Below are 24,475 nucleotides of genomic sequence, written 5' to 3'. Positions count from 1 at the left end.
AGCTGACCTTACCCTTCCTGCATTTTCGTAACGTCTTAGCTTCCTGTTCTCCTGCTCCTTCTGATGGTAGAGATTTCTCTGATTCGAACCGAACTAATATGGAGATAAACATTCAGCCACAGCACAGCCAAGCTGCAGGTGAGTTTGGATAGTGTGTTAACTAACCCTGCATCTTTTTCATCTAGAGCAGGCTACTTGGATGAAGATCAGATGCGGGTGCTCTTGGAGCGGGCTCAGACAGAAGTCTTTTCTATAAAACAGAAGTTGGACAATGACTTAAAGCAGGAAAAGAAAAAACTCCACCAAAAATTAATAATTAAGAGAAGGCGAGAGATGCTGCAAAAGGTATATAAGGAATTGTGCTCTTGGTTCTTTACATAACCATTGTGAACACCCACCAAGTGCCGGGCTCCATGCCAGGCACTGCCATCAGAGGGCTAGGATCCGAAGGGCAGCTGGGCAGGCATCCTGATGTGCCATCTACAGTTGATTGGTAGTGACTTTTTGGAATGCTGCGTCAAGATCTCTACAGGTCCTAGCAAAGCTGAGGGTTGCGGTAGGTTAGTAATGTCTGCCAGGGCAAGGGAATAGGAGTGCTGGTTCCAGTGAATAATGACCGATGGGTGCTACAACATTTATGGAGTGTTTAATTGGCACTGTGCTAAGTGTATTATGTATTTTATTTAATCCTTACATTAACCCTATGAGGTAGATGCTACTGTTTTCTGTTTTTGTTTTTTTTTTTTTGTGGTACGCGGGCCTCTCACTGTTGTGGCCTCTCCCGTTGCGGAGCACAGGCTCCGGACGCGCAGGCTCAGTGGCCATGGCTCACGGGCCTAGCCGCTCCGCGGCATGTGGGATCTTCCCGGACCGGGGCAAGAACCCGTGTCCCCTGCATCGGCAGGCGGACTCTCAACCACTGCGCCACCAGGGAAGCCCTGTTTTCTCTTTTTTTAATGAAGACTTCGAGGCTGACAGGGCTTAAGTGTTGTGGTCTATTTGCGCTGCTATAACAAAGTACCAGACTGGGTGGCTTATAGAGAACCACAATTTATATCTCACGGTTCTGGAGGCTGGGAGTCCAAGGTCAGGGTGCCGGCAAGTCGGGTTCTGGTGAAGGCCCTCTTCTGGCTGCAGACAGCTGACTTCTTGCTGGTAGAAGAAGTCAGAAGGGTGGAAAGGGGGAGGAAGCTTGGTGGGTGAGTGTGGGGCCTCTTTTATAAGGGCACTAATCCCATTCAGGGGGCTCCACCCTCATGACCTAAGCACCTCCCCAAGGCCCCCTCTCCTAACACCACCATGTCCCATGTTAGGTTTCAACCTATGGATGTTGGGGGAACACAAGCATTCAGATCACAGTATTAAGTAATGAGGTCAAGGCCACATGTTTAGTGAGTGGCAGATGTGGAATTGAGCCCAGGCCTGTCTGACTTAGAGCCTCAGTCTTGTCCTTGACACTGACCCTCTCAGCTGTTTGTGAACCTCGAGAGGGGAGAGACCAACCGGCAACCACAGAAAGGCATCATGTGCTCCCTACATGCTCTGGTAGCACAGAGAGGAAGTCACCGTCTCCTGGGGTACCCGAGTTCTGGGGGACAGATGAGCATCTGATGCGAGCAAGGCAGGAAGGACACTGCAGGGGATGGGGAGGCGTCTTGTTCAAAGGTGAAGCACTCAGGCGAGGGTGCCCCGCTGTGCGTGGAGCTCCGAGAACTTGAGAGCTGGGAGGGCAGAGGGTGGGGGCTGGAGGAGGCACTCCCAGGAAGCAGCACCTCGTCAATGAGGGCAGTGTGCCGGGCTGGCAGCTGACCTTCATTCGAGGACAGTGGGGAACATTGAAGGGTTTTCAGGAGGAGAAGTGATGCCAAAATCTCGGCCTCTGTGCGCCAGTGCTGAATCAAATCTTGGAGACAGAGTTTTGGGTGAAGTAGAAAAGAATAGCTTTATTGCTTTGTCAGGCAAAGAAGGACGCAGTGGGTTCGTGCCCTGAAAAACTGTGTGTCCCAACCCGGGAGGATTGGGTGATGAGTTTTGTGGCAGTGGTTCAAGGGCAGAGATGCTGCTAAAGGTCAGGGTGTGTGCAGTGCCCGCAGTTCCTTAATCTGGCCTCAGGTGGTCTCCTGATGAGCAGGTCATTACCGTCTCTGGAATGAAGAATGCTAACATCTTCCATTTGCTGGGGGTTTTAGTTCTGTAAAAGAGCTCAAAGATACTTCCATTTGCTGGGGGTTTTAGTTCTGTAAAAGAGCTCAAAGATACTGTTATGTGTATCCCTTGAGGCGGAACCGGGACCCTGCCCCAAGGCTACACTATTGTTTCTTGGCTGCCCCTCCCTTGTCTGTGCCTCCCCTCCCTTCCCTGATTAGCAGCTGTTCAAAAGGCTCCCATACCCAGGAGCCCCACAGGTCCTGCTCAGTTTCAGAAGGAAGATCAGATTTGGGATTTAGGAAGCTCCTGTGAGCAGCCTGCCATAGAGTTGGAGGAGCCCCAGGCTGTAGACCTTGAGCAGGTCTACAATGGGACCAGTGGGAGGCTGTAGACCTTGACCAGGTCAAAACGGATGAGAGCATGTCCTGAGCATGGGAACAAGGATAGATTCAGAGGAGATACTAGATACATGGGATAACACAGGGGGTGGTCTGATGCCATTCGGGAGGGAAAGGGAAACAATAACTTAATTTGGTTGATTAAAAACTCTGCTTTTATTATCAAGTGTTGGGCCCAGCATTCTCACCTGGACCGTTGAACTCCACCCCATCTTTAGCATCACCTCATCCATCTCCATTGGCTCAAGGATCAAAGCAATGAGGCCCAAGAACACACTTCTCTGATGGTCTGGCCTGGTTCCAGGCTAGGATCTGGAAGGATGGAAGAACTGCAGATACTTCAGCAGTTTTCCATGAGTACTGTTTCTTACAGCTGCTTTTGATAAATCTTGTGAGTGGTACAGAGTGAGAACATAGCTCCACAAAGGCAAAGGTTTGTGTCATATCCTCAGCTCTGAGGACACATTGTAGGTGCTCAACCAATATTGTAGAAGGAAGGAATTGACACTCTCTGGTCACCCGGACCCATGAACAAGACATATTTGCACAACATAGAACCCAGACTGTCCACAGATGCACTATTGTTAATAACACCGTGATGTACATCTCTATGCATGTCAGCTTTTTCCCAGCACAGGGCCTTTATGCCTACTGCTCTTTCTCCCAGGAATATCCTTTCCCCCATCTTAACCCAGCTGAGATATGACCTCATCCCTCAGGTCTCCCTTGGGTCTCCTTCTTCTTTTTTTTTTTTTGTAAAGAAGAAGATGTTGGGGGTAGGAGTTTATTAATTAATTTATTTATTTTTGCTGTGTTGGGTCTTCGTTTCTGTGCGAGGGCTTTCTCTAGTTGTGGCAAGCGGGGGCCACTCTTCATCACGGTGCGCGGGCCTCTCACTATTGCGGCCTCTCTTGCTGTGGAGCACAGGCTCCAGACACGCAGCCTCAGTAGTTGTGGCCCACGGGCCCAGTCGCTCCGCGACATGTGGGATCCTCCCAGACCAGGGCTCGAACCCGTGTCCCCAGCATTAGCAGGCAGACTCCCAACCACTGTGCCACCAGGGAAGCCTGGGTCTCCTTCTTTATTTTTTTAACTTTTTAAAATTAGTAGTAGCATATCATTACTATAATTACTCTTGGTGGTGATTAGCCTTTGTTGTTTGTTTGTTTTTTCCATTATGTTTTACTACAGGATATTGAATATCGTTCCCCGTGCTGTATCCATTTGGGTCTCCTTCTTTAAAAGGCCTTCTGTGACCTCCTCATTTAAATTGTCTCTCATGGATCTCAGGGGGGTTTTCTCTTAGGATATCTCAATTTTCAGTTCCTATGTGCCTGGGACTTGGTAATAATAATAGCAAATATTCACTGATGCCAATTCTGCACCAGGCCCTCCTCTAAGAGTTACACATGTCTTCAGCAACTCATTGCATCCTCACAACTACTCTGTGAAGTAGATCCTATTATTATCCCCATTTTACAGATTAGGCAGTAGAGGCCCAGACAGGGCCAGACACTCGTTTTGGGTGGCTCAGCTTGTAAGTGGAGAAGCCAGGATAGGAGCCCAGGTGGTCTGCCTCTTGGGTGTTACCTACTCAATAGGTACGTGTTCAATAAATGTTGAACAAATGAAGTTTTCACTACATGTTGGCTTATTTTCTAAAGAATAATTTTGTTTTTTGGGGAGGGGGGAAAGAACGATCAACTTTATTGATTCATTTAAAAACGATGCAACCTCAAACAAAGGAGGTACTGCTAAAAGCTCAGTTGGGTGAGGCAGATTAAGCCTTTTGCTTAAATCTTCACCCTAAATCTTTGAATTATGAAATTTGCCACCCCTTGCCTCTGGAATACTGTGATTAACATAGACAGAGGCAGGTTTTGTCTAGTCCAGAAGAAGAGAGCAAGATAGAGAGAATAGAGAGAATATTATATCTGAGTGAAGGAAGAGAAAAAAAGATGTCCTGGATCCTTCTTTGAAACAAATGAGTAAAAGGTGGTCACATTTCGCTAAAGATCAACCAGGTTATGCACTCTTCTCCTTTGGGGAGGATGTGTTAAGAAGGTAAAAACCTTAATAGAAATTTCCTCTCTTGTTGTCTAAGACTTGACTATGGGGAGAAATCAAGAGTCCTTCCAGTTCTGAACACGCTCTTGCAGTATTTCTGTCCTATTAGCCTACTTGCATAAAAATCTTAGTAGGTTTTAGAAGAGCAAAGCATTTATTCAAAGTTTCCATTTCGTGGCTCAATTCTCCTCTGCTGCTACTTTGGCAATCTCCATTGGTCTTTCTATTATGTTACTTTTTTTGTTTTCAAGAATAATTTGCTGAATGTGAGGTGATTGGGGAAAGAGATGTTGACATTCGGTGCTTCCTGCAACCGGAGTGTTTTCCCCAAGAGCTGTACAACTGAGTCCCGCCCCCTGTTAATTGTCTGTTCTGGAACTCCTGCCAGCACAAGGAGCAGCGGAGGGAGCGGCTGTCCATCGCTGAAGCCTTCGGGGCGTCTGAGGATGCTTGCCAGTACATGGGCCAGTGGCGGAGCCTGGTGGCCGAGCACAGCGCCACCCTGGAGGAGCTGCAGGAGCGCCTGGACCAGGCTGCCCTGGACGAGCTCAGGGCCCTGACCCTCTCACTGTCCGAGAAAGCCACAGAGCAGCTGCGGCGGCTGCAGAACTCGGTGATGACCCAGGAGCTGCTCAAGCGCGGGGTCCCCTGGCTCTTCCTGCAGCAGATCCTGGAGGAGCACAGCAGGGACCTGGCCGCCCGGGCCGAGCGGCTCGAGGGCGAGGAGAGGGACAGAGGCCAGGAGGGCATTCAGAGCGTGAGGCAGAGACTGAAGGACGATGCTCTGGAGGCCTCCACGGAGGAGCAGGCGGAGCTGAGACACTGGGAGCACTTGATCTTCACGTGAGTTTTAATCCCTGTGTATTTTCATCACCTCCTCTCCTCCCACTAGTGGGGGAGGGATTCCACCGCCTGGTTACGGGGATGGCCAGACACGTGCCATCTGACACTGGACAGCAGTGTATTAGTTACTTATACCCACAGCCCAGGGAAGACGGGCAGTGCATGTCCCCCCAGGGCCACTCAGGGGTTGCAGAGCAAACAACCAGTGCTCGTGGGAGGCAGGCTTTGTATTTGGGTTGGCCAAAAAGTTCGGGTTTTTCATGTGAGTGGGGAAACAAACAAATTTTTTGGCCAACGCAAGAGCAACAGGAGGGTGAGGTGCCCCCTGGTTCCCGTGGGAGGATGTGATGGGCTTGTTTGGACAATTACAGGCTGGCAGGGAACTGAAACCCACTGCTCATGAGTAAGCAGGAATTGCACCTGGTCCCCTTGATGAGAAGTGTTGTGTGAAGAGGGGAGCTTGTCCACAGGAGCAGGGTGGGGAGGGGAACTTATAGTTAAGCCACATGAGGCCCTCCCTGTGTCAGCAGATGTCAGGGAGCACATGGTAGTGGGCCTTCATTCCAGGCCTTATGGCCCGCTGCACCATCTCTTTATGGGTCCCCTTCATTCATTGAATTCAAGAACCATGGAATGACATCCACTTCTGACTAGGATGCTGTAAGCCATTGCCCGCCAGCAATCCTGGTGTAATAATTATAAAATAATGGATAATTTGCACCACTCATGTTTTCAAAGCCACTGGAGAGCTATGGAAGCAATGAGGACAAGTTAAAATCAAATTCCAGAGGGGCCACTGTTGACAGTCCTTCACTCCCCTGCAGCATTCGCCAGCTCTTTGTGCAGACTGAGATTTGACGTGGCCCAGAAGGGGCCATCAGCTGTGTGATAGACACCAGCAAAGCTTTGGCAACTGTCTAGGGCTGGCACGTCAGATTGGAAACTGGAGGAGCCTCGAACACGGCCCACATGGGGCTACAGAGAGGAATGAAAGGTGGGCAGTGTAGACCAAAAACCTGGGTTTAAATCCCAGCACTGCCACCAACTGTCTGAGTGTAGGCAAGTTACTTAACTTCTCTGAGCCTCATCTTTCTTGCCTGTAGAATGGGATGACAATGATAAATCATTTACGGTGCTTTCAGCAGCACATGATACTACTGGGTTGTTAGAAGGTGAAGAAAGCATTTTATAAGAAGTCGGGGGGTAAATTTTTTAGTTTTGATTCCATGACCCAATGATACTATCAAGGATCCAGCCCTCAACATCCTTCTGCTCCACTATACTCAGTGTGCTGCTTTGGTCTTTGGGCTCAGCCCCACATGGTTTCAGGATGGCTGCTGCAGCTCCAGGTGTCACGTACATCATCTCTTTTTTTTTTTTTTTTGCGGTACACGGGCCTCTCACTGTTGTGGCCTCTCCCGTTGCGGAGCACAGGCTCCGGACGCGCAGGCTCAGCGGCCATGGCTCACGGGCCCAGCTGCTCCGCGGCACGTGGGATCTTCCCGGACCGGGGCACGAACCCGCGTCCGCTGCATCGGCAGGCGGACTCTCAACCACTGCGCCACCAGGGAAGCCCTATGTCAGTCTTTTAACACAACCCTTGGTCTGCAATAAGTGGATGATAAGAGGTAGCTGCTATCATCACCACCATCATTCCTGTGCTGGAAGAACTCAGATTATCAGGAGGAAAACAGACACATAAATAGATGATTGTGATACACAAAGCAGGAGTAATTAACCAGGTACCAAGCTCTGAAGAAGGTACATGTTGGGCGCCGGCCACTGACCTGGTACTGGGAGCCAGAGACAAGGGGACACTGCCCACAGTTGCCTTGCTGAGGCGGGGCAAGACCAGGCGGTGGAACAGCTGGGTGGGTCATTGTCTGGGTGTGAAGAGGGGAGACCAGTCTCACCGCATGAAAGACAGAATCAAACCCCCCAGCAACAGCAGCGCAGTGAAGATAGACAGTAACTGCCACCTTCCCAGTCTGTTTATTTAGTGTAGACTGTTTACACATAAGGGCGTAACGGTGCCCGTTTGGCTATAACATAGCGCTCTTTTCCTTTTAACCAATGGACCCACCCATCAATATTCCTTAAAGGAACCAACCAACCCAGAAAACACTATTGAAGCGAATAAACAAAACCAAAGCCCTTTGACTATTCTTTCCTCGGTATGGCCACTCCACAGTTCAGTTTGGATCTTAGCCACAATTTCAATTCTGAATTGAATTGAAGCCCTTTTGATTAGAAAAGCTTGCATCGACATAGGATTGTGGAGGGGGTGTTGGGGGTGGGCGTTGGGGGAGGGTAGGGGAAGGCGCCCTTCTCAGTCTGTCTGCTCGGTCCCTCTGTCCCCCTCCTCTACTGATCCTGCATGCTGCTCGCTGGACGTCGGTGGTCCTCCCCATCTGCACCGAGGCCTGAGCTCTCCTTGAACCCTTTCAGGGATACCAAATAGCAGAGCATCGTTCTGCAGTGCCCATCCTTCCTCGGTGGCAGTGACATCCCATGGAACAAGGTCGTCCTGGCCTCAAGGATGCAGTGCCTCCTCCTTAAGTGCTCATTCCCAGGGACTGACCTTGCTGCCAGGGAGGAGAGGTCCCAGGTGTTCGCAGAGGGTGAGATTGTCTTGGTTTAGATGAAGTGACCTCTCCCCTCCTTCTCATCGCTCTTTCTTTATGGTTCTGTCCTTGTTTAGTTCGCCATCTCTGTTCGTTTTTGTTTTCTTGAACAAACAAGATGCTGTCTTCTCCAAGCCCACACAAGTCAGATGCTTCAATGCCACTTCTTATTCCCACTAATTGTTCTCAGCAGTAATTATTCAGCTCAATCTACATTCGACCAAAGTCTCTTTGCTCCATCCAGCCTGCTTTGGGCTCTTCAAAGTGTGTGGATTGGACGTGACCTTCCCATTATTGGGTGGTCATCTTCTTTGATTCATGTGGTTCCATTTTGCAGGGAGTATTATTAAAGCGGCCGCCGATTGAGTCGTTCAACAGGAAAAGAGAGATCTCACTTTGGTATCAGAAAACTCTTTATGATTTTCCTAAGGGTTAAAGGGGGTCAACTAACAATACACACAATCTGAGTCTGCTTATATACTTTGCTTATTTAAGACCCTAAAAGGTTGTAGCCTTTATTTCTGAGGCATTAAGTAGAAATGGCTTTGCACAATAGTTTTGAAACATATTTTTATAAGCTTCTCAATTTCAAGCAAGAGAGAGTTGCTGTCAACCTGGTCCTATAAAATAAGAATTAATAAGGTTGCATATTTTGCCAGGGAAAGTGTCTTTGAGAGCTTTTTGCTAAACTCCTGCCTGGATTTTAAATTCCTTCAGGGCAAAGACCCTATCTCCTATATTTCTGTATTATGTTGGTGCCTACCTAGTGGAGGCATTAAAGCCAGACCACCCTGGGCCAATCTGGTTTGAAGATTGGCAAGACTAAAAACTCAGATTCATTTCAGAGTTGCTCTCACCTTGGAGTCCAAGTAAGCAGCAAACACGTGGGGCAAAGATTCTCCACGAGGGAAGGTACAAAGGAACAGCTGCAGTTTCCTAAAGTACTTCAGAAAAATTGGTGAGTCCCAGGGAACCCAAGACATGGGCTTGGGGCCTTTAGACTGCTTCTGTCTGGGGGCCCAAGTCAGCCCTTTCGGTCTTATTCTGCTTCCACGAGAGAACTTTCTAGGTGAGCTGAAGTCCCACAGGCCCACATGAAGATTCTTTGAGTGATCAATGAACAGACACATGTTGCCCAAAGCAGGACAGAAGAGATGGCCTCCCCCCAGATGCTGTCTCCTGGGTCAGGGAGGACGTTCTGTCCAGAAGTCCCAGCCGACCTCCTCTTCCATCTCGTTGGCCAGACTGGATCCCCAGAGGTGGGAAAGAGAGCCTGTGGCCATTCTCCCCTGTAGAGTGGCTGTAGGCCTTGCCTGGGAGGAAGAGGGGGACATTCCTTAATTTCCTCATTTGTGGGCTTCCCTGGTGGCGCAGTGGTTGAGAGTCGCCTGCTGATGCAGGGCACACGGGTTCGTGCCCCGGTCCGGGAAGATCCCACATGCCGCGGAGCAGCTGGGCCCATGAGCCATGGCCGCTGAGCCTGCGCGTCCGGAGCCTGTGCTCCGCAACGGGAGAGGCCACAACAGTGAAAGGCCCACGTACCAAAAAAAAAAAAAAAATTTCCTCATTTGTAAATTGAGGATTGAGTTGCCAAAGGATCAGTGAGGATGCAGGTAGATGTTTCCTGGGGCTGGCATAATAAAGCACCACAGACCAGGGGCTTTAAAACAACAAAAATGTATTGGCTCCCAGTTCTGGAGGCCAGAAGTCCAAATCCAGGTGTTGGCAGGGTCATGCTCTGTCTGAAGGTTCCAGGGGAGAATCTGATCCCCGCCTTGCTCTCAGCTTCTGCTGTTGCTACAATCCGCAGCACTTGTTGGCTCGTAGACCCTCATCGCATGGCCTTCTTGTGTGTGTGTCTTCTCTTCTTTGAAGGACACCAGTCATGTTGGATTAAGCGTCCACCCTATTGCAACATGACCCCATCTTAACTTACTTCTAAACTGCCTCTGCAAAGACCCTATTTCCAAATATGATCACATTCAGAGGTACCAGGGGTTAGGACTTGAACATATCTTTTGGGAGGACACAGTCAGCCCCTAATGGTAAATCACCCTGCATGGTTTCCAGCACGGAATAGGTTTTCCCTAAATGAGAGCTGTCGCTCATCATCCTAGAAAGACCCAGCACAAGGCCCCCCCTTCCCCATGACCTGCCGAGTTGGGCATCTCTCCTCTGAGCTGCTGGTCCCTACTTACAGTCTGCTGCTGGCCAGGCTCGGTGGACAGTTCTTTGTCTTCATGTCTGTTCTAAACGGAGACAGGTTCTCTTCAAGGTCGTGAGTGCCGGGACACCTGTTGCCTGCTCACAGGCTTGTCTCATTCAACTCTGAATTCCTAGCCCCGATATGATGTTGTGTCCATCATGACACACATTAGATGCTCAAGAAATCCTTGTGGAATGAATGCCCGATTAAGGAGATGGCGGGGTTTTTCCAGACGTGGATTTGACTAGTGGAGTTTGAGCTTTGAATTTACACTTTCCCCCCAGCACAACCCGCACTGTCTTCTCTCCACTAAAACATTTCACTGTTCTTGCTTTTCCAGAAAGCTCTGGTCCTCTGCCTTCTCCCTGTCCGAAGAGGAGCTGCTCGGGATGAGGCAGGAAGTTCACGGCTGCTTCGCTCAGATGGACAGGAGCTTGGCCCTTCCCAAAATCCGGGCCCGAGTCCTGCTGCAGCAATTTCAAACCGCATGGCGAGAAGCAGAGTTCCTGAAACTGGACCAGGCGCTGGCCGCCCCTGAGCTGCAGGTAGGATGGGCATCTTGGGGCCTCGTGGGTGCAGAAGCGGGGCCTCCTCCGGCGGTTGATACTGTAGGATCTCGCTCCGCCACCCACCCTCAGCTCATCTCCCACCCTCTCCTCTCTGGCCCTGTTGGCATCAGCTGTTCCTGGAAGCACCTTAAGTTCTGTAGTGGACACACTGGTACCTGGACTTTGCACTGTCCACCAGTGGCCCTGAGTCTCTGCCACTCACGGCTCACAGCTGCGCCCCTGTCCTGAGCATTCCCCTCAGTGATGGGATCCACCTGCCCTGAAAGGTGACTCTTCCTCCTGCCCCCTCCCTTGGCCACAGCCAGTGACCCACTCAGAGTACTTCTGTAAGTGGCACAAGGAGGATGCTCAGCTCAGGTGGAAAAGGGCATCTCTCACCCTGGGCCTCGGAGGGTGATGATTGACAGATGCCTGTGGTGAGCACGTGTTACGGGCCACAGACGAGGCAACTCTTGGGTGCAGGGTTTACTCTGGAGCCCCTTATGGACCAGTCAAGGCCAGACCCTACCTAAGACCTCCACCGTGCGTGGCCCTTTCCCCCTCCTGTCCTGGTTCCCTCACCCCCTACGCCTTGCTCAGAGGTCCTCTCTCCGGAAACTGCGTGCACCCCAGTCCCTGTCTCTGGCTCTGCCTCTGGGGAATCCCACCGGAGACAAGGACTTTGAATTTGCTGTTTCCTTTGCCGAGAACATCACAGGGCCAGCTCTTTATGGTCTCTTCACATCTCAGTTCAAATGTGTCACCTGCACAGTGGTCTTCCCTGCCCACTATCCAAGATCACCACTTTCCCAGCCATCCTTTATCCCATGCTGCGTTCCCACGTCTTCAGAGAATTGATTGCTATCTGCAATGTCCTGGTTTCTCGACTTAACTCACGGTCTGTGCTCCCACTGCCAACAAGCTCCCTGTTTGTAGTTCCCGTTCACCACTCCATCCCAGCACCTAGAAGGTGCCTGGTGCATAACAGGTGTGCAATAAACTTTATTGACTCAACCAACCAACCACCGGATGTGGGCGGAATGCGGGGACTTCCCTTGAGTTGATATTATGTTGAGATTGAAAACATTTCGAATCACTTACACTTCCAGTAGCTCATCTGTGGTTCACAGCAGGGCCAGGAGGTAGATATTTTGTCCCCATTCTACAGATGAAAGCACCAACCAGCAGAGGTAAAGTGATTGACCGACGTAGGAGGAAGTAGAAGGACTCATCTTGGAGCTGGTGCTTTCTGACTTTAAACCTACTGCTTCTCCCTGAGGAGAAAACAAAATTCAGGGACATCCTTGGTGCTCTCTGCCCAGCTATAAGTTCTACCATGATCTCAAGACCCGCTGTGGTCTGACCCCTGATCAGTCACATGCTGGTAAACTGACTCTCATTGGGGGTTCGGAGTTCCTGACTTGTAGCATTTGCCTATTTCCCTGGTGTAAATACTCCTTCCAAGGCCAATTTCAGGCTACCGACTTGACATCACTGTGCGTGGGGCTGGGAGGGATGCACACGATCTGCCCCACCCCCGCGCCACTCTGGCTTCCCCCGCTTCCAGTGCCAGTCCTTGCTCTGGGCTTCAGGGTCTTACCCACCAGCCTAGCTCTGTTCCTAAGAGGGGTTGACCCGCAATTTCCTCTTTTTGGTATTATCACCATTAGATCAGGAGATAAAAACTATAGTTCACTCATGGGATTAGCTGAGCCCAGCCCGAGTTTTTAAAGACCCTGGGTGCAGGAGTCAGGAAGCTCACCGTCTAGTTCTTAGGGCTCCCATGATGTGGCTGAGGTCACCGATTCTGTTCTGGCCTCAGTCTCCTCCTCTGTCAAATGGGGGTCTCTGAACTCAGTGAATTGCTGTGTACGTGCTCGCTTCCTCTGAGTGCGCTGGGGCAGGCCCTGAGGACATGGGGGTCTTCTCTTGCATCATCACCACGGCCATAGGCGCCGGGTCAGAGTCTGGTGGGCAGGCCTGAGTCCAGGTCTAGAGCAGGCTCTGGGAGATCGTGACAGTGAAAGAGTGGAGGAAGGGTGGGTATGTGAGCTGGGAAGGGAGGAGGACTGGCCCTCATGGGGAGTGACCAGCAGCCACGTACTGCGCCAAGCATCTTAGATGTGGTGTGTGTTGTGTTGGTCTTGCTACATTATGCCCTACTGCATGCTGTTTTGTTTTGCTATGTTATGTCATGTCCTATTGTTATATTCTCATTTATGCTACATTCTAAGCATGTTGTTGTGTTCTATCGTGTTGTGTTACAGTATGCTGTATTGTTATATTTTCCTGTCTATTATGTTAGATTATGTTACATTTATGTTCCATTGTGTTATGTTCTTGCGGTAATCCTATGAGGTAGGTATCATTAGCTCCATTTTACAGGTCTGGAAACTGAGGCTCAGAGAGGGTAGCATCTTCTACACTCATTCATTCATTCACTGAATATCAATTTACTGAGCACCGACAACCTCTTCTCTTTTTAAATTATTTATTTTATTTATTTCTTTTCTTTCTTTTTTTTTTCCTCTGGCTGTGTTGGGTCTTCGTTATGGAAGCGCGGGCTTCTCTTTGTGGTGTGCGGGCTCCGGGCAGGCTCCAGAGCGCGTACGTGGGCTCCGTAGTTTTTGCGGTACATGGACTCTCTTGTTGAGGCGTGCAAGCTCAGTAGTTGTGTTACGCAGGCTTCGTTGCCCCGCCACATGTGGGATCTTAGTTCCCTGACCAGGGATCGAATCTGGGTCCCTTGCGTTGGAAGGCAGATTCTTTACCACTGGACCACCAGGGAAGTCCCACACAACCTCTTCTTTGACCCCTCTCACCCTTGCTCTGGGCTTCAGGGTCTGGAAGCTTCTATTCCCACATTTTCACACTCCTGACACCGTGTCATGCGGGGCTGAGCTGCAATGTCACTTCTTTACATTTGTGAGAAGCTGTTATGTGTGTGTAGGTTGTGCAGACTGTTATTCTAGGAGGATGGTGTGTGTTAAAGCCGACGCATAATGCCTCCTTGAATGCATGCATACAGATGTCCTCAGCAGCCGTTCACCTCTGCAGACGTGTCCCCGTCCGCCTAATGTAAGATAATACCCAGAGAATATCCGTCTCCTTGTCTTCATGGCACTCACCAACCCTCTGAGAGTGTCTTGGTCTGTTATTTGTTTTCACGTTTACGATTTTTTCCTCCGCTCTTCTGTAAGCTTCCCAAGGACAAGCACCTCTTCCGTCCTGTGCCTGCTCACAGAGGCTGATGGGTTGAGGTCCCCCCCTGGAGAGGAGGTGGACGCAGGTGGGGCCACTATCTGTCTGACTGCAAAGCTCTGGCTCTGCCCACGAGCATCCCTCTCCTCCCTTTGGCGGGACAAGCTCCCAAAGTATGCCAAGACCGAAGGCCCATGAACGGAGTTCATTCCAGGAGAGTGTTCATCTCTCCTCCCCTCTCTGGCTAAGACAGCTGTGCGGTGCCAAGAGCTGCAGGAGCCTCTCTGGGCTTGGGGAGACCAGGGGCTGCACCAACCTACTGGTGATCACTTTCTCGCCCATGTTTTCTCCCCTCTCTCCAGCCACAATCCAAGGCAAGGAAGCCACGCTCCAAGAGCAAAAGCAAGACAGACCTTTTGAAGAAGTGCACTGAAGATAAAATTCAGCTCTTTGAGGAACAGGCCCCCGAAGACCTGGTTGAAAAGGTCAGTGTTCGATCTGTCACTCCTCATAGCACACGGCAGGGCTGGCAGCCGCCCAGTTTAAGGGCACACAGAGCCCTTGGGGGCTGTGACTGTCCATCTCCACCCAGCACCTGTTTTTTTCTTTTTCCATCTTTATTGGAGTATAATTGCTTTACAATGGTGTGTTAGTTTCTGCTGTATAACAAAGTGAATCAGCTATATATATACATATATCCCCATATCTCCTCCGTCTTGTGTCTCCCTCCCACCCTCCCTATCCCACCCCTCTAGGTGGTCACAGAGCACCGAGCTGATCTCCCTGTGCTATGCGGCTGCTTCCCACTAGCTATCTATTTTGCATTTGGTAGTGTATGTATGTCCATGCCACTCTCTCACTTCGCCCCAGCTTACCCTTCCCCCTCCCCACAGCACCTGGGTTTTACCTTGTGTTCCTGCAGGTGGGACCCACCCCACCCCCACCCCCACCCCTTTTCACCTGGTCCTTCTGCCTGGAACCCTCTTCCTCCACTTCTCCCCCAGGAGGTCTCTCTCTGGTCCATTCTTCTGGCCTCATCTCTGGTGCTGCCTCCATGGCCTGTGGTTGCCACCATCCTTGTGCCTGGCTCTGTGCTGAGGGGTTCACTTGTGCTGCTTCACTTCTATCTCCGCATTTATCTTGCACACCCTCCTCTGTGCACCACAAGCAACCCAGCCTCCCTCACCAGCCCCCTTTTGTTACACTTCTGTTCCTGCGCGTACTGCGTATGACCACGTGCTGCTTACCTGTGTCCTTCCCTCTTCTTGGATTTACCTTTCCACCTCTTTTTACCTGAACAAGTGGACTTTGTCCTCAGCTGTCCTAAGGCACAACCTCTGTCCTCAGGTGCCCCCTCTTCCAAGAAGCCTTCCCAGAACACCCAGTTCTCCCACTTACCCCTCCCCCTGCCAACTTCCTTTCCCGTCCTAGCATATCTCACGCTGTTCCTTCATTCCTCTGGGATGCTGAGGAAGCAGCAACGTCCCAGGCATCGTGTTCACGACCGCTGGGGTGGTCCCAGCTCTCAGAAATGCACATTCTAGACAAAGAGCACTTAAAATGATAGATCATGATCAGTGCCGATAAAGAAATGAACAAGGTGGTATGATAGTGCCGGGGTGGGGGGATGGCGAGGGGGAAGTGGGATCCACTATAGGTGGGAGAGTCAGGTGAGGTGTCTCTGAGGAGGTGACATTTAAGAGTCGACACCGTGTTGTCACTGCCGGGGGCCCGCTGCCTTCCCCAGCAAAGGGCAGACTCCCAGAGGACTGTCAGTGAGTGGATGTACAGACCATATTCTAGATCTGCTCGTCTTGTTCCTACCTTCTGTCCCTCGGGTCCTTTACCTAGTTATTTTAATTTTTTTTTTTAATGTAAGTGTATTTCTCAGAACACAAATGCGTAATCCAGCAAAGAGCCGTAGAACCTGCTCCAGGCAAGGTCATGGCTCCTTCCAGGTGTGTACAGGTTGTTGATGTCTTAAGGGACACAGAAGTAGCACCCTATTCCCACTTGTGTTCTATATAAAATTGAGACACAAGACAAAGACTAAGGCAGGTACAGGTGGAAATATCATCTGTCTTACAGTTAAAGGCTAATTCAGAAGATAGAAATTAGTATGAGAGCCAGATGGGCTTGCTAAACATCCCAGAATTAGACAGACTCAGTCACACGATCACAGGTGTCCCTGGGGGGGTCCTGGCAGCAACCTACCTGGAGGAGCAGAAGTGGGGCTCCCAGAGCAGAGCTGAGCCAAGCCTGCCCAGTGGGGTGGATTCCCAGTTCACCCAGGAGGGGACGAGGAGAGGGGTGGAGCGAGGCAGGGACTACATGGAGGAACTAGCCGCATGGGGGGCGGGGCAGGTCATTTCCTCCAATGCACGCTGGTTTGTGACCCATTGTCACACTTAAGGTAGATATTGTTAGAGAAGGAAAAGTGAGGATTTGATCTGGTGGAAGGAATGCATGGCCTGAGCCGTGGCCAAGGACACAATGCAGGTTCAGGGGAGCCCAGAGAGTCTGCAGCCCCGTGAAAAGGCTGCTTTGCTGGGGTGCTGGGTCTCCCGAGGGGATGGGGAAACAGACCTGGGGTGGAGGGTCTCAAGTGCCTGTCTGGGAAGATGGGCTGAGTCTCACCAGCGCTGTAGAAGGAGGAGAGGGACAGGATGAAGGATGGGTTGAGAAGGTCCCGAGGTTTCCTGAGCCAAACTCAGCAGCCCACCCACCGTGAGTTCACCTGACCGCACGTGCTTCCCCCATTCTAGCCTGTCTCTTTCATTCCATTACGTGCTTTACCCCTCCCGACTTCCTTAAGAAGTAGGAACGGTCCTTATCCCTATTTTACAGATGTGGAAACTGAGTCTCCACAGTGAGTTCATCCAGGTTTCTGCAGCCAGGCGGTGGTGGATCCAGCACTTCAAACTAAAGCTCTATCTCTTCTTCATCTTTGACAGGGAATATTCTCACGGAACATGGTTATTTCCCACGGTTGTGTAATGTTAGATGAACGTGCCTTGGCTCCCACATCCGTAAAATCAGGATTGAGACAATGATAACCCACTAGTCACCGGATTTGTGAGGAACAAATGGATTGGAAGGTGCTTTTTAACTTTGGAGTGGGCTCCAGTGCCCATTTCCCCAATAATGGAGCAACTCATAGGCTACCTAATTCCGGCCTCATGGAGAAAGGCAGCCAAGAGTCATTTGTCAGCTGTGACCTTTTCATGACAGGCCATCTTCACAAATGGCTATCTCATTGTGGCAAGTGCCAATACAATAGGCACTCCCCAGTCAGCAGATTTGATGTTCCTCCTGAAGTCGGTCGACTGCATCTCTTAGCATCCGAGTGGCAATTGTTCAGATTTTTTATTTGCAGGGTAATTGCACAGAAATGACAGCCCTTGGGGGGATGGCAGCAGCTGAGAGTTGTTTGATTGTGCTTCAGGACTGGGAACCCCTTCCAAGCTCATGTAGCTATCAAGATGGAGCAGGGACCTAATGGCCACTGTCCCAAGACCCACTGTTAAGCCCCTGCCTGGCTGGCAGCATGCTGTCCCCAAAGGGACTGTGGCTTCACAGCTGGGGTTTGCAGAGCATGCTGGAAGCACCTGCCAGGTGCCCCGTTTCTTTACTAGAATCTGCAACCCTCAGCCCCAGGTTGATATGTCCCTGGTGTGGACTCTGCCATCTGGAGAGGTCGGCAGAATTGCCCAAGGTCACGCCATCAGTGAGTGGTTGAGCTGGGGCTCCCACAAGGCACGTCTGCTTCCATCACCCATGCCCTTTCCATCATGGTGCTGGGTCCGCAGTGACAGTGAGAAGGCTTCAGCCTCCCAGCAGGGCTGTTTGGTCCTCTTCCCCACGTCCCCTCCCTTTCTTCCACCTCTTTCCTTTTCCTTGCCCTGCTCAGCTTTCCCCTTTCCCTCATTCTCCTTCACTTCCTCCTTTAGAACATTTTGTAGCCTGTTCTCTGGGCCAGGCACTGTTGCAGGATCCTGCACTTGAGATGTTCACGGTTTTAGATGAGCAGCAAGTTTGTACATCGACCGTTTACAGGTTTGCCTCCTGCTTTCACATAGAAGCCACCTGACTATGCTGAGCTCCGCCTTGAATGAGTGGTACGTGACTCATTCAGAAAGACTTGTACGACTGATTCAGGGAGGAAAAGAGAGACAGGCAGAGGGATGAAAGTGGACTTCCTGCCTGCCCACTTTTTCTGTCCAGCTGATGGGTTACCAGCTCCGGTCAGAGGCAGCCATCCTGAGTGGCTGTTGTGCACCTGTGACACTCCACAGACATCCCAGTCCTTCTGATAGGCTCCTTACAAATGCACAGATGCATGATTTTCAACCTGGAGGACTCTGGAGGGCATGTACATTTGAGAATAAGTTAATCAAGTTCCAAGATAAATTTCTGTTGGATTGAACTAAAATTACAGGTTAATTTGAGAATTGTCTTCCCCTCCAAAAAGGTGGAATGTTTCTTATTTTATGTGGATCTTCTTTTAAGATCTTTAATAGATTTTATATTTGCTTCCATTAAGTCGATATGCTTGGGACAGTCCCAGTCTCCCCTGTCATCCCCACGTCCCTTCCCGTTAGCTCTTCCTTTTACTCTCAACTTGGGCAAGAAATCATAGGGTCACCTTATGGATAAGGTGTACATATACATAAGGTCTTGTGTATTCTTTTTGATGATTCCCAGATACATGATAGGTTTAGTTGCAATTGTGAGTTATTACCTATTTTCAGTTATGTTTTGGGCTTATTTGATACTGATGTAAAGAAATGTTACGAATTTTTATAAGTCTTTCCAGACTCCCTTATTCTATCTCTGGAGCCAGACTGCTGGGTCCAAAGTCCCTATCTCTGTCACTTATAGCCCTGTGACCTTGAGCAAGTCACTTAACCACTCTATGCCCTAGCGTACTCATCTTTCAAGTGTGCGTGATAGGTACACCTACCTCTTAAGATTCTTGTGAGAATGTGTCTGTTGATTTTTTGCATTTGGTCGTAATGTCTACAAATAATCACAGCTTCGTAGCCTCCTTTCTGATTCTTACGCCTCATTTCTTTTTCTTAGCAGTGTGTCAATGTCCTTGTCTGCTTATTCCATGATCTCTCTCATTTCCATTCGTTGAATTTTCCCTGGATTATGGATAGTTTCCTTCTTCTTTGCATGCATGGTAATTTTTGATTGGATGGTAGGCATTGTAGATTTTACATGTTGGGTACTGGATTTTGTATTTTCTTTAATAGTGGAGTTTTGACATGTAGGTATGTTCTTTTGGATTCATTTTATCCTTTCAAGACTTGCTTTTTTTTTAAACATCTTTATTGGGGTATAATTGCTTTACAATGGTGTGTTAGTTTCTGCTTTATAACAAAGTGAATCAGTTATACATACACATATGTTCCCATATCTCTTCCCTCTTGCATCTCCCTGCCTCCCACCCTCCCTATCCCACTCCTCCAGGTGGTCGCAAAGCACCGAGCTCATCTCCCTGTGTTATGCGGCTGCTTCCCACTAGCTATCTATTTTACATTTGGTAGTGTATATATGTCCATGTCTCTCTCTCTCGCTTTGTCACAGCTCACCTCAAGGCTTGCTTTTAAGCTTTGTTAGGTTGGGTCAAGAGCTGCCTTTAGTCGAGGACTAACGTATCCCCGCTGCTGAGGCTACACACTTCTGAGGACTCTACCTGATACCTTGTGTGTCGTGGGATCTTTTCACTCTGGGTCGTGGGAACACAAGCTCTTCCCAGCACTGTGTGAGCTCCAGCAATGGTTCTGCCTATTATTTCTGGTGGTTCTTTCCCTGGCCTGGCATAGGTTTGTTATTTGGGTTTTTTTCAAACATGCACAGTATTGAGCCAAAGCCCCTTGCAAATCTCTGGATCTCTCTCTCTCTCTCTCTCTCTCTCTCTCTCTCTCTCTCTCTCTCTCTCCCTCTCTCAGCAGCTCCCTCCTCTTTAGGACTCTGCCCCACAAATTCTAGGCACAGTACTGAGCCTGCTGGTCTCTCCCTGGGTTCCCCAACACATCCTTTTGTGTACTAGGAACTGCATTCAGGCTGTAAGCTGGGGCAACCGTGGGGCTCACCTTGTCTATTTCCCTTCTCTCAAGTATCCCAGTTCTGTGCTGCCTGTTGTCCAGTGTCTGAAAACCATTGCATCATGTGATTTGTCTAGTTTTCTAGCTGTGGGAAAGCAAATCTGGTTACAGAGTAAATTTGTTCCCTGTTCCTGTATCATGGCCAGAAGCAGAACTTTCTAACCTATCCCTTTTTGATTGATTTTTACTTCTAACAGATCCTTAAAAAGAAAAAAAACCTATCCTTCTGTTATTGATTTCTACTTTTAGTATGTTTTAGATAGAGAACAAAGTGTATATGATAACAAGTCTTTGGAATTTATTGAGGCTTACCTTGTGGCTTTATTTGTCCTCCAAAAGGCTGAGTATTTTCCGTTAGATATGGAGACAGGAGCAGTAGAGGCAGGGAGGACCCAGGTCATGGGAGTCCTGACAGCTACACTGAGAAGCTCAGACCTTTTGAGGGAACATTGACAAGATTTAGGCACTTCGTAGAGAGTATCTCTCAGGATATATTCATTAGTAGTTCTAGAAGTCAGTCTCTGTTGGCCAGTCCTCCTCTCCTGACCTCTGCTCTCGTTGGTTCTAGGGGTTGGGGGCCGTGTCTTAGTCTGACCTGGTCTCTTCCTTCTACTTGTCAGTGTGAGATGGAGGTTAAGGTTGCAATTCCAGCCCCTTTCAAGAGCTGGACTGATTTCTGGGGACTGAGGGGCCCTGACGCCAGACACTTCAGCAAGGATAAGGTTCCAGTCTCTCGATGCCCACCTCTGTGTTCTGTTAGCAGAATTTTAATTGATGGATCCAGAAACGAAGGCAATATTTCAGTTCATCTTTGGTCTGTTCTCTTGCTGGTTTTGCACAAAGTATATATAAATTTCTCATAAATTTTCTCTAGGAGCACTTCAATATAAATGAAAGTGACATGACCGTATTTTCTGCTCACCCACGATTTCTGGTACTATTTTAATAATGTTGCTTCCATCTGGGTGGTGTGTCTACCACATAACCGTTCACCCATCCATTATTCACTCACTATTTCTAGGTTTCACGAGATGCCATGCTTGCATACTTCATTAGCAATCCCTCCATCAGGAGTGGAACTCTTGCAGTGCAATCAACCACGCATCCTAGTGTGTTTCTGCAGCAGCCTCGGCAATTATGCAGAGGTGGCTGGTGCTTCTGTCAGGAACAGCTCTTCACACACCTGTCATTTCAGAAGTGGCTAGAGCTTAAGCATGAGAATAATGTGCTTATTTTCAGATGACATGACAAGAGAGAAAACTGATGGTACAGGTCTTTATAAAGCTTAGAAAAGAAGGCATATTGGAAGGGAATGCATTTTAGGAAGAGGCGAGAAAATCCCTTCATCCACCTACCAAGACTGGGAAAGCCTCCAGACGGTTCTCTTCATGTCTACTCTTGCCCCTGTTTTATCCCTTGAGGCAGACTCTGTCAAAGTCATCTCCCTGAAACACCATTTTAAGGAAAGTTTCTTCCTTTTTTTAAATTTTTATCTTATATTGGAGCATAGTTGATTAACAATGTTGTGTTAGTTTCAGGTGTACAGCAAAGTGATTCAGTTATACATATACATATCTATTCTTTTTCGAATTCTTTTCCCATTTAGGTTATTACAGAATATTGAGCAGAGTTCCTAAGGGAAGCTTCATAGTTTCCCACTGCTACCAAAGCAGCCCACTTATATTTTTAATTTCTAATTTTTCAAGAGTTTTTTCTCTCTGAATGCTCTCTACGAAATAACATTGTCTTGTTGCTTTAAGGCTACAATAACTCTTGTATCTCTCTGAGAGCATTAAGTTTTTCAAAAAATTCCTGCACATTTATTATTACCTCTACGTTCATTAGAGGCTTTCCCAGGTATGTGGCCATCCTTGGTGGTCTGCTCATATTTAAGAGTGGAGTACTTGGGCTTTCCTGGTGGCACAGTGGTTGAGAGTCCGCCTGCCGATGCAGGGGATACGGGTTCGTGCCCCGGTCCGAGAAGATCCCACATGCCGCGGAGCGGCTGGGCCCGTGAGCCATGGCCGCTGAGCCTGCGCGTCCGGAGCCTGTGCTCCGCAACGGGAGAGGCCACAACAGTGAGAGGCCCGCGTACCCCCCAAAAAAAAAAAAAAAAGAGTCGAGTACTTAAAAGCTACTTGGAGGCTCTGACCTGTAAGTAGGGCTTGCAGACTGTGACCTTCACGCTGCTGTGACTGGACTGGACCACTCACTTGGTGAATTCCCAATGTCTGTAACTTTAGAGCTTTCTTGAAATCTGGTCAGAGTGCCCAGAGAAGACCAGTCTCCTGCCTAAATGGTAAAGGCCTTGCTGCCCATATGTCAGGAGCCAAATGAGGGAAGAGAACTGAGATTTTAGTAGTCAGTATGTAGAGTTTTACTTGAGTCCTTCTGCCTTAAAGAGAGCAGTAGATGCATGTTATAAATCTACTGTCTTTCTCCAGGAATCTCAGTTGTGAATATTTTTCTACATTGTGCATGTTTTTTTATAATTAGAAATGAAAAAACTTTTTAAAGGAGGAAAGAAAACTCTCAATATTATAAACTATTGTTTTATCTTTTTCCTGCAACCCAAAGGAGACTCTATTTAACTAATTATAGTGATGATACCAAAATAATACTAGTGGTAAGAATACAGCAGCTACTATTTATTAGGGGCTCATTAAGTACCACAGACTCTACTAGGCATTGTTCCCTGTCATTTTATTGTTTGCTTTTCGGAGATAAAACCGAGACTCAGAGAGGTTAAGCAGCTTGTCCAGGTCACACAGCTAGTTAGGTGGTAAGTTTTTACGTAGGAGATAACAGATCAGCCATAAACACAAGAAATAAAACTATGCTGACTCGTTTAAGGCAGCGCTCTTAATTTGTTTGAGATTTTTGCACTTTAATTATGCAGATGATGGGTTGAGCGGCAATGTCTTTCCAGGCACAGAAATCAAGTTTTCTATCTTAAATTTAAGCACTAATGATGTTTATTTAGCCGGGTGTTATTTCATTCAATAAACATTAACCCAACACACCTTTACTGAGTCCACTCCCCTCCTGATGCAAGATAAAGGAGAGAGTCTTAAATTTTGAACCCATCCTGCAAAGCATGGTTTAAGCTGACCTGCTTTTTGAGAGGGCCAGCCACTAGAATACGAGTACATTCTTATATTTAAATAGTGTTTCATCAGCATCTCCTCCCAGCATTTGGATGTGAGATTCCTAATGTGACTCCTTTCTGACCCCTCTCTTTCCACATGGAGGGACTTTGCTAGTGACATCCTGGCCTCTCTGCATTCCTTGCCCACTTCTCTCCAAGGAGAGTGTTACCTGACTGGCGAGATTAAAGTAGGAACTGAGCATGCTCAGCGCAACTCCCTGCTCTCTTTGGAAGCCAGCCTGCCTGCAGGAAGCCCCCGTTTTCCGACTACAATGTGATGAGCTGGGGGGAGGCCTGCTGTTTGGAGGACTGTCCACTCCTTTGCAAACACATCTGAGCCGCATTCTCCAGTCTAGTTTCCATCAATATCAGAGCTGACATTTGGTGTCTGTCTGGCTCACCCATGCATCCAGTTGTATATGTTTCCAAACTTGTGCAGGGAGGAGGGGTGTAAGGTCTTGAACTTCTTAGAATCTCAGTAATTCTCTGATGATTGACAGGTTGATTTTATTTTGTGTTTAAAGGACATCCCAATGAATAGAAGAAACTACTCCTTCAAAACTGCACATTCTACCAGGGAAACCAGTTAGGAAGCTGTTTGAACTTCACATCTAAAATAAGAGTATTTAGCAGCATATTGTTTTGCAAATGAATTTTTATTAATTTAGGTAGCTTGAATATTTAATTAAGCCTGTCATTAATACCTCATAGAAATGCAAATCTGTATCTTTTCCCAGGAGTTCTTTTAAACAAGGATGAAAGCCCTCTTCAGAGGCGTATCCTCATAGGGCTAGAATTAAGAAATTAAGCTTTCCGAAGAAGAAAGAGGATGTTAGAGAAGCTTTCTTTTGTTAATTTCACTGTGCAAGTTGTTCTCGAAGTACATGCAAAGGGCTTTACACTTATCCCACATTTTAGGAATGACTTTGCATAAGTAAAATGAGATATCCCTCATGGCCACCTTACTCTGCCCTGCATCTCTGCAGGGGACTAGGCCTTACAGGGTATTTGGACCACTACCTGTCCAGTGGTGGGGAAGATTGAAACCACATGGAGGAAATGTGGAAATATGAGTTCATGCAGGTGTGTAAGGAGGGGACCTCTCATCCATTTCTTGTTCACCTGCCTGTCACTCATGTTTTTCCTTTTTAGTAACTTTAACAGGCTTGCCAAAGCCCT

General features: G+C 48.6%; 1 protein-coding gene across 1 annotated transcript in view; it reads left to right on the top strand.

The window, feature by feature from the left end:
• EVC2 (EvC ciliary complex subunit 2) overlaps positions 1 to 24,475 on the top strand; it is a 145,085-nt gene that overhangs the window by 85,241 nt on the left and 35,369 nt on the right. The window contains exons 13-16 of the mRNA XM_004269625.2: positions 186 to 345; positions 5,002 to 5,456; positions 10,627 to 10,831; positions 14,398 to 14,520. Of these exons, the coding sequence (XP_004269673.1) occupies positions 186 to 345; positions 5,002 to 5,456; positions 10,627 to 10,831; positions 14,398 to 14,520 (943 nt within the window). The remainder of the gene's footprint in view (positions 1 to 185; positions 346 to 5,001; positions 5,457 to 10,626; positions 10,832 to 14,397; positions 14,521 to 24,475) is intronic.

This window comes from Orcinus orca, chromosome 4 (genome assembly GCF_937001465.1).
Source record: "Orcinus orca chromosome 4, mOrcOrc1.1, whole genome shotgun sequence".
In the NCBI taxonomy this organism is placed as follows: Eukaryota; Metazoa; Chordata; class Mammalia; order Artiodactyla; family Delphinidae; genus Orcinus; species Orcinus orca.
The sequence above is the reverse complement of the archived record's forward strand: the minus strand, read 5'-3'. Positions and strand labels throughout refer to the sequence as shown.